The sequence below is a fragment of the Trachurus trachurus genome, assembly GCF_905171665.1.
Source record: "Trachurus trachurus genome assembly, chromosome: 9".
Lineage (NCBI taxonomy): Eukaryota > Metazoa > Chordata > Actinopteri > Carangiformes > Carangidae > Trachurus > Trachurus trachurus.
In genome coordinates, this window is record NC_139895.1 from 943,159 (window position 1) to 953,127 (window position 9,969).

Consider the following 9,969-nt stretch of genomic DNA (forward strand, 5'->3'; position numbering starts at 1 on the left):
AAAAAAAAGAAAGAAAGAAAGTGAGGAGCGTAGGAGCGGTAGAGCTGTTGCAAGCGCCACTTTTAAATGTTTAACGTTCGGCTGTTGTCAGGTGGGTCCTCCGAAGGCTGCAGCCCCTGAACTGGGACACAGCTCGTGTCTTTCCCTGCACTGCACCTTGAAACCACGGTGACGGGCCGAGTCTGAAGGTCTAGAGTCAGACACCAGGACCAGACCAGCAGCTTCCTACGACTCCTCGGGGTTAAAATAAAGTCTGTGGTTGTTGACGTTCTGGTGAGAGACCGGGGGGTCAGAGGTCAGAGGTCATAGGTCAGAGGTCTAGGGGTCCGGTGGACTGGACGAGTCCACAACAGAAATCTTCTCAATGGACTGAAGCAGCTGAGAGACCAGACGCAGAGTCTCCACCCCCCCCAGCAGCTGCCTGCAGAGAGACAGACAGGTAGAGAGAGAGACAGGTCAGAGAGACAGAGACAGTATGACATCACAGATGCATAGATTTGTTTTTGTGATTAGATGTATTTTGTGCTGTTCTGAATATGAATTGCAGTGTTGTGGTGGTGGTGTAAGTGTTGTGTAAAATGCTTTGGCAGAAACAAATCTCTGTTCATGCCAATAAAGCTATACTGAATTCAATGGGCTCTATGCAGCTCCACTACTTCCTGAAATAAACCAGCTCCTTTATTTCCTGTCTTACATTATTGGACCAACTGATGAATCCAGGTGAGTCTGACCTCACAACAACGGTCAGACTCACCTGGATTAAAAAGCCCATTGACAGGTCAGAGAGAGTGAGACAGGTTAGAGAGAGAGACAGGTAGAGACAGACAGGTAGAGAGAGACAGACAGGTGCTCTAGGACTAACCTGATGGAGGAGTGGGCGTGGCTCGTTGTCTTGTTCAGGTACTCAGACGCCATCTGAGCGTTTTGTTTCATCGTCATGACGACCTGAGACTCTGCTGCTTGTAGACGGTCGTTGTGTGACCTCACAGAGTCCAGCTCCACCTGACACACACACACACACACACACACACACACACACAATGTACACACACACACACACACACACACACAATATATATACACACTGTACACGTAATGTAATCTCCTTGTTTACATTCTACTTCCTGGTAGAAAACCAGCTGTAATTTGAATGAGATCAATAGTAACGAACGAGAGTTTAGCTATATATCATATTTTTCACGTCTTATCACCGTTTAGACAAATCTGAAATGATTGAAGAAACATTACTATTTCTGTGTGTGTGTTTTGTGTTGCTATGTGTTGTATTTATTCAGTTTGGGGGAATCACAGTGTCTAGAAAGCATCAGTGGCTCAGCTGACAGGGACAGCTAACGGTAGCTAAGCTGACGGCGGTAGCTAAGCTAACAGCAGCTAAGCTAACGGTAGTAGCTAAGCTAACGGCGGTAGCTAAGCTAACAGCAGTAGCTAAGCTAACGGTAGCTAAGCTAACGGTAGCTAAGCTAACGGTGGTAGCTAAGCTAACAGCTAACATCAGGACGTCAGCTGTTAAAACCCTCCCGTTGTGGGACACGACATGAAACTACTCCAGTTAGCTCAGTCATGTTGTAACTCAGATATCCGCTGGAGAAAATATTTGTTCATGGAGCGTTTATTGAGTCACTGAGTTATTAAAGTTAAACAGGTAGCTAACCGTTAGCCCTGCTAATCTATGATAACCATGACTAATTACAAAAATGTGCACACGTAAATACTAATGTTTGTCCAATCATTGGTTTTATAAACTTTACAAACATCAGATTAGTCTAAACGGTGATATAGTGACATGAAAAATGAGGTAAATATAGTGAAACTCTCGTCCGTCACTATTGTTCTCATGCTGGTTTTCTACCAGGAAGTAGAATGTAAACAAGTCGCTGAACTCACCTGCAGCTGCTGCAGCTCCACCTTTAATTTGGAAACAGAGTTCTCTGCTCTGACTGCTCGCTTCTGTTGGACAGACAGGAGAGACAGACAGGTGAGAGACAGACAGGTTAGAGACAGACAGGTTAGAGACAGACAGACAGACAGACAGACAGGTAGAGACAGACAGGTGTTACCGTCATCAGGTGCAGGTTGGTCTCCACTGAGTGGACCATACTCTCCAGGTCTTGCGCCTCCTTCTCCTCCTGTCGTCTCCTCTCCAGCAGCTCCTCAGACAGCTCCATCACCCTGGAGACGGAGGAGGAGTCACCATGACATCATCATGACATCATGACATCATCACGACATCATGACCTACAGAGCTACAGCACATCTGGACGACACGTTGAACCTGGTTTCACGTCATTAGATTAGCCCAACGTTAGCACTAGCCCAACGTTAGCACTAGCCCAACGTTAGCACTAGTCCAACGTTAGCACTAGCCCAACGTTAGCACTAGTCCAACGTTAGCACTAGCCAAACGTTAGCACTAGCCCAACGTTAGCACTAGCCCACGTTAGCACTAGCCCAACGTTAGCACTAGCCCAACGTTAGCACTAGTCCAACGTTAGCACTAGCCCAACGTTAGCAGCGCTTAGCAACCACCGCTCTCCGACGATAATATAACACATCCGTGCTCCGACCACCAGACAATTTTGCCGAACATTTTGTGTTTCCATGGTTTCCTCCAACTTTCCGAGCTTCAACCAATCACGATTTGTGACATGATGCGCGACGTCATCTGCCAGTCCAGGACCCCGAGCCGATCTGGTACCGACACCGGCGGCGCGAATCGCGGCTGTGATCGGTCGGTGCTGAGCTGTGATTGGTCGGTGCTGAGCTGTGATTGGTCGGTTCTCACCTGCGTTCGTTAACCTCCGACCTCCTCTGCAGCTCCCTGACAGTTCTCCTCAGGAACACGTTCTCCTCCTGCAGCTGGAGCACAGGTCAAAGGTCACTACTCCTCTCCCTCCTCCATCAGACACCGGTGTGTGTGTGTGTGTGTGTGTGTGTGTGTGTGTGTGTGTGTGTGTGTGTGTGTGTGTGTGTGTGTGTGTGTGTGTGTGTGTGTGTGTGTTACCTGTTGCACCTGGCTGCTCCTCCCACTCCTCCTCCTGCAGGAGGTGGTGGGTTCGGCCATGGACGTCTCATCATCTCCTTCATAGTTCTCTCCTCCTGCTCCTCCTGCTCCTGCTGCTCCTTCAGGTTTGGAGGAGAACCTGTTGGGAAGAGTTGTTGTTTGTTTCAGAGTTATTAGGAACAACCCATATATATAGATACTGACTAGCTGCCACCTTCTGCTTCTCAGCGTACGTCAACACGGCGGCCATCTTGGTGAGGGGTTTCTGACTATTGACCCCTTGCAGCTACGTCACAATTAGAACGTGACGCGAGAGGCGACACCATGACGGACGGCAGAAAGTGCTCAGTGATAATGTACTGTGTATGGGTGCGGTCCAACAATGTGGCTCAATCACTTCACACTACAACCTCACAGCATTATCACTTATTTTAAATAGAATATCTACTCATCCGTTGCAATATTCTGTTTGTTTTTTTGTTATTCGCCGTAGAATATCTCAGTTTTCTGTGCTTTTTCCACTGCTAAGGAGCTAACATCAAGTCAGTGCCACTCTCCCCATTCAGCAGCTGCTAACTACAGTTAACGGACCTGGAAATTAAAACCTGGTCCGACCTGTGGGTGTTGAAGACCTGACCCGACGTCTGTATAATTAGTGACCATTCTCTGATTAAAGCCGGGTTAAAAATAAAAGAAAACAGGAAGCCGTCTTCGCTGTAATCGCCGCGATCCGCCGGCGGCAACTACGTTGTGACGGTGCTATGTTTAATACGAGCGTTAGCTGTTGTTAGCCACAGCATGTAGCTCAGCTAGTTAGCTTCAACTGTGTTTACATCGACTATACACTGTAGATAAACTAACTTATAATGGCATCGATAGCGTTTCTGTATATCTTCACACTGGTCCTGTTGCTCATGTAACCCCGCCGCCAGTGGCCAGCCCCCGGTTCTTAGCTCTAGACCAGCAAGGAGTTGGTGCTTCAGACCAGTTTTAAGAACCAATAACCGGTTTTTAAGCGGTGGAAAAGCAAAGAACCGGTGCTAGTCAGGCTCTGGCTTCGAACCAGCACTGGAACCAGCTCAGTGGAAAAGGAGGGGAAACCCTCCAACCCCGGAATGTCACAAAACTATAACGCGCCCATTCAATTACATTGACGTTCACTGTTCTTTTGCCGTCCATCATGGCGTCCGGAGCTATCGCGAGTGGAACGTGACGTCACGTGCAAGGGGTCAATAGACATATAAACGTCTGACCTGGGCCGTAAAGTATACCCCCGCAGCCCCCGCGAGGCGGGGGGGCCCCCGCATGCCGTGGGGGCCCTGCCCCCGCCCGTTAAGCCGGGTTTCCACCGAATCAACCTTTTTTTTTTTTTTTTTTTTTTTACACCGCAACATATGGTTCACGTCATGATAACTTCTGTATTATGGCCATTGAAGCTTCCACAGTCCATAGTTCTCCTCTTTGTTTGATATTTCAAGAGACTTCCTAACCATGGATAGCTCCTAGGCAGGATTGCTCTGCTGTGTTGTCGCCGCCGTATAATAAATAAATATAATAAATAATAAATAATAAAAATTATAATAAACCAAACAGCTTGAGAATGGGTTGAATATTCAGTGAGTTGTGGTGATGTTAATGGTTGATAGACCTCTGATGCAGGAAGTAGACACGGCTTCCCCCTCACCAAGATGGCCGCCGTGTTGACGCATCGTTCCAATGGACAGCAGCTTCAGAGGCGGCTTCTATGTGTAGATATTTATGGTCTCACCTGGTCTCCTCCTCCTCCTCCTCGTCGTCTTCCTCCTCCTCCTCCGTACAGAGGGAGGAGGTGCTGTCCACACCGGACTGGAAGCTCCGCCCCCAGCCCTCTTCCTCCTCCTGATTGGACAAACAGGAACAGAGTGACACCTTGGTCATCATTCAAACCATAGATATATACATACACGCAGATGCCTCTGACACTGCTGTCCATTGGAACGGACCGTCGCCGCCGCCGCCATCTTGAGGGGGGAGGAAGTGCGTTTTGTTTTGTTATGTTTTGTTTTACCTCGTACTGCCGTTGGTGACATGCATCATGACGTCATCTGTGTTTTTAATCATAGATATATACAAGGAACCCCCTCCCAAGATGGCGGCCTCGACGACGTTCCTGACAAGCCCGAATGCGGCATCTACGTGTATATAGTATCTATGCTTCCTGTTGTGATGATGTCAGCGATGACGTCACTCTACCTGTGGAGCCGCTGATGGCTCAGAGAAGAAACAGGTCCGGGTCAACTTCCTGTCAGTTGCTCTGCTGCACTACAGACACAGACACAGTCAGTTACACTCATGTCTGTTACTACTGGTGCGTTCCAGTTGTACTCGGAAGTCGGGATTTCCAAGCTCTGAGTCGGAACTTTCAACTGGAACGACCCCCGAGGTCGGATTTCCGACTCGGAAAGTCGGACGATCCACATAACCCCCGAGTTGAAATTTAAAGATGGCTGCCCCGGTTGTAAACAGTCATAGAAGCTCCTGTAATAATCCTTTTATTAACACTTGTGACTATTTTCCGTCACAATCAGTCAGCCGTATACACAGTATTGTTAGATGCAATGCTGTCACAGTGTAATTTACATTTTTCATGTTTATATGCGAACTACAAAGCAGACCGTGCTAACAACGGCTAACCGTTAGCCTGGTAGTTTCAGCCGTTGGCTGCTTTTTCCGACTTTGTAACTGAAACGCTGATAACTCGGGTGTGACGTCATTCCCAGCTCCGACCTCCGACTTCCGAGGTGTATGGAATGCAGCATTAGTCTTCTGCAGACTCTGGTCCTCATACCTGCTCCTGCTGGTCCTGGTCCTGGTCCTGGTCCTGGTCCTGGTCCTGGTCCTGGTCCTGAAGAGGACCCTGGTTCTTCCAGCGTAGGAACTCCTTGAAGGAGAACGGGTTTGACTCCTCAGCCTCCACCTCCTCGTCTGGACAATCAGAGCAGAGAGAGAGTTCAGACTTTATAACGCTGCTCACTTAGCTGTTAGCTATAGGTCAGTTAGCTGTTGGTCACTTAGCTGTTAGCTATAGGTCAGTTAGCTGTTAGCTATTAGCTGTAGGTCAGTTAGCTGTTAGCTATTAGCTGTAGGTCAGTTAGCTGTTACCTGTAGGTCAGTTAGCTATTAGCTGTAGGTCAGTTAGCTATTAGCTATACGTCAGTTAGCTGTTAGCTGTAGGTCAGATAGCTGTCAGCTGTAGCCTACAGCTAACAGCTAACTGACCTATAAAGCTGGTCAGTTAGCTGTTGGTCAGTTAGCTGTTAGCTGTAGCCTATAGCTAACAGCTAACATACCTACAGCTAACAGCTAACTGACCAGCGTTATAGGTCAGTTAGCTGTTAGCTGTTTCATAGTGTGTGTTTTGGTCCATTCAGAAGTGAACTCTATCCGTCACCATTATATGAAAACCAGCCATATCCGTCACCAGCCGGACCCCCCCCTGGAACTCCTAGAGAGTTTTGATGACTCTGAAAGTTCTCCAGACCCTTCCTTGGCATGACGGGGAGGAGATGACTGGTGAATTATTGATTTTGGGTGAAGTATCCCTTTAACTGTAGGTCAGTTAGCTGTTAGCTGTAGGTGTGTTGGCTGTTAGTGTTAGCTGTAAGTTAGGTCTGTTAGCTGTTAGCGGTAAGTTAGGTCTGTTAGCTGTAGGTGTGTTAGCTGTAAGTTAGGTCTGTTAGCTGTAGGTGTGTTAGCTGTAAGTTAGGTCTGTTAGCGATAGGTCTGTTAGCTGTAAGTTAGCTCTTTTAGCTGTTAGTTGTAGGTCAGTTTGGCTGTTAGCTGTTAGCGGTAGGTCTGTTAGCTGTTATTGTGTTAGCTGTTAGTGGTAGCAAAGATACTAAACCGTCTTTGGCAGTAGGTTAGTTAGCTGTAGGTGTGTTAACCATAGACATAGGTGTTAGCTGTTAGCGGTAGGTGTGTTAGCTGTAGGTCTGTTAGCTGTAAGTTAGATCTGTTAGCTGTTAGCGGTAAGTTAGGTCTGTTAGCTGTAAGTTTGGTCTGTTAGCTGTAGGTGTGTTAGCTGTAAGTTAGGTATGTTAGCTGTAAGTTTGGTCTGTTAGCTGTAGGTGTGTTAGCTGTAAGTTAGGTATGTTAGCTGTAAGTTAGGTCTGTTAGCTGTAAGTTTGGTCTGTTAGCTGTAGGTGAGTTAGCTGTAAGTTAGGTATGTTAGCTGTAGGTGTGTTAGCTGTAAGTTAGGTCTGTTAGCGGTAGGTCTGTTAGCTGTAAGTTAGCTCTTTTAGCTGTAGGTCTGGCTGTTAATAATAATAATAATAATAATAATAATAATACATTTTATTTGTAAAGCACTTTTCATAAAGTAATCTCAAAGTGCTGTTAGCTGTAGGTCAGTTTGACTGTTAGCGGTAGGTCTGTTAGCTGTTATTGTGTTAGCTGTTAGCGGTAGGTCTGTTAGCTGTTATTGTGTTAGCTGTTAGTGGTAGCAAAGATACTAAACCGTCTTTGGCAGTAGGTTAGTTAGCTGTAGGTGTGTTAACCATAGACATAGGTGTTAGCTGTTAGCGGTAGGTGTGTTAGCTGTAGGTCTGTTAGCTGTAAGTTATGGCGCATTTCCACTAGCACGGCTCGGCTCGATACGGCTCGGCACGGCACGGCTCGGCTCGGTTTGGTTGTGTTTCCATTACAACTGAGTATCACTAGTACCGCCGTGACGTCTTTTACACGGCGCCGAGCAACGCTCTAAACTCTGTAAATATATAACTTTAGCAACATTTGAAACATTTTCAGGCAAGAAAGTAGTCGTTTAGATCCCCAACGTGTTGAAAAACTGACAAAATACCAGCTGTTTACAATTTTGTTTCAACGAAGTCGGCGTTACTAAAGCTAGCCGTAGTGAGCAACGCACTTCCGGTTATTTTCACAAAATAAAATACCCGTTGCCTTTTATCATGGAAAGCCATTACGATAGAATTGGTGCTTTTACTTTGTAAACAGGAAGTGAACCTACCCTCGCTGTAGCTAGCTTTAAACCGCCGTTTTGACTGCTCTCGTCCCGTTAACGGCATAACCGTTCAATATGCCTTACCGGAGAGTCTACCAGCTCTGAGATCGGCCTGGTTCATTGTAAAACATTTATTTATTGATGTAAATGTGGTGTTTTCTGTGCGTACAGACCCCAAGGCAGTGCTGCTCTTCTGTCTAACCACAAACAAACTTCTGCTACAGCCACAATTGTTAGATTTCATCAATGAGACCAACATTTAAGAGTTTAACCAGCCGGTGGTAAACCTCTAAAAGCCATCGGGGAAGTTAATTAGCGGTCTGTTCTCCTCGGGGTGACGGTGGTAGGCTGGCCGGGCGGAGCACGTCAGGAGCCGGGCTGCTGCCTCTGTGATGAACCGGTCGCTGCTCGGACCTGGAGCTTCACTTCTCCGAAAAACATCGGGGCAAACTTCTAAACAGCCGTCGTTTGGATAAACTAACCGCACATGGGGATCTAAACAGTTACTTTCTCGCATGAAAAAATATTAAAACTTAATAAAGTCACGTAATAACAGAGCCAGTCCCAATATTAGAAATTCTCTGGTAATAACAGGCTTCAGGCTTCAGCAGGAACATTTCTGTTGTCGGTCGTCGCTTCCAGTGACGACACTCGTCGGCCAATCAGTGGAAGGCAGTCGGCTGACGTCACGTTTTAGTAACGCTTCGGCTCGCTTGGAACCAGGGCTGAGGTGATACCAAAAATGTACCCGGTTGCAGGTACTGCGTGCTAGTGGAAACACGAAATAGCGCGCCGAGCCGTGCCGTACCGAGCCGAACCGTGCTAGTGGAAATGCGCCATTAGATCTGTTAGCTGTTAGCGGTAAGTTAGGTCTGTTAGCTGTTAGCGGTAAGTTAGGTTAGTTAGCTGTAGGTGTGTTAACCATAGACATAGGTGTTAGCTGTTAGCGGTAGGCGTGTTAGCTGTTAGATATGGAGGATACGCACTGATGCACTTTTTCGGTCATTTATGTTTTTTTTTTATTCGTGCCACTGTTGTTGTTTTAACACACTGTATTTTACCCCCCCCTTTTTTAATTCTGTGTCTTGTATCTGTGTTCTTTTTACTTGCTGCTAAAATAATTGCCCTACGGGGACACAAATAAAAACCTTGAACGTTGAACCTGTCTGTTAGCTGTTAGCTGTTAGTGTGTTAGCTGTTAGCGGTAGGTCTGTTAGTAGTAGCTGTGATAACTAACTGAGAGGAGGACATGAGGGATATGAGATATTTCAATGCTCCTCTGTCATAGTGACAAAACATCAATGACCACAGGAAGTAGAACAAACACCTGAGATGACGTCACATTATAAGGTGACCTTTAACCTCCAGTCTGACCACAGCTGGACTGATGACGACATACAGATGTTGGTTGAGAGCTTCTTATTACAGTCTATGGTTGAGAGGCGTGTGTCTGTAGGTACGGACCCACGTCACGTGTCCAATCACTAACAACAACAGTGACGTCACCTCAGGCTGAGGAGGTCTGATCCGGACCGGACCGGACTGGACCGGACCGGGTCTAGCTGCTACCGGACCAGACCGGACCGGACCGGTCGGGTCCAGCTGCTACGGACTCACCGTCGGTGATGATCAGGGTCTTGGGGGTCCTCGGTGTGGACATGCTGTCTGTCCCTCAGCCAGGTGGACCTCAGGTGGACCTCAGGTGAACCCGCAGCCAGGTGGACCGGGTCACGGCTACGTCACATCTCTGGTCGCGCGCCTCATGAATCCAGTGCTGCCATGTGTTTCCTTCAGACAGTCATAGATAGAAACAGCCTGACTGGGTTTCTGACCGGCTTGAAGGGAAACTATCCAACAGTCCACTCAACCCTGCATGTTGGAATAGTGCAACCAAGTCCTGCAGAACCAAACCAGACCCGGAAGCACAGGAAACCGCTTCAAACTCACG

The 9,969-nt window shown here is 47.3% G+C and overlaps 1 protein-coding gene across 2 annotated transcripts; it reads right to left on the reverse strand.

Annotated features, from left to right (window-relative positions):
• Window positions 1-294: 294 nt before the first annotated feature.
• Window positions 295-9,941, reverse strand: entr1 (endosome associated trafficking regulator 1). 2 transcript variants are annotated; one of them, XM_083979048.1, is made up of 10 exons: window positions 9,639-9,941; window positions 5,850-5,986; window positions 5,255-5,323; window positions 4,791-4,900; window positions 3,023-3,161; window positions 2,804-2,877; window positions 2,079-2,190; window positions 1,906-1,968; window positions 863-1,002; window positions 295-421 (listed from the first exon to the last, which is right to left on the reverse strand). In XM_083979048.1, the coding sequence occupies exons 1-10, from the start codon at window positions 9,679-9,681 to the stop codon at window positions 319-321; spliced, it is 990 nt and encodes a 329-aa protein (XP_083835174.1). In that variant the 5' UTR covers window positions 9,682-9,941; the 3' UTR covers window positions 295-318. The 2 variants fall into 2 exon arrangements, with proteins under 2 accessions (XP_083835174.1, XP_083835175.1); XM_083979049.1 differs by lacking the exon at window positions 5,255-5,323.
• Window positions 9,942-9,969: the final 28 nt, after the last annotated feature.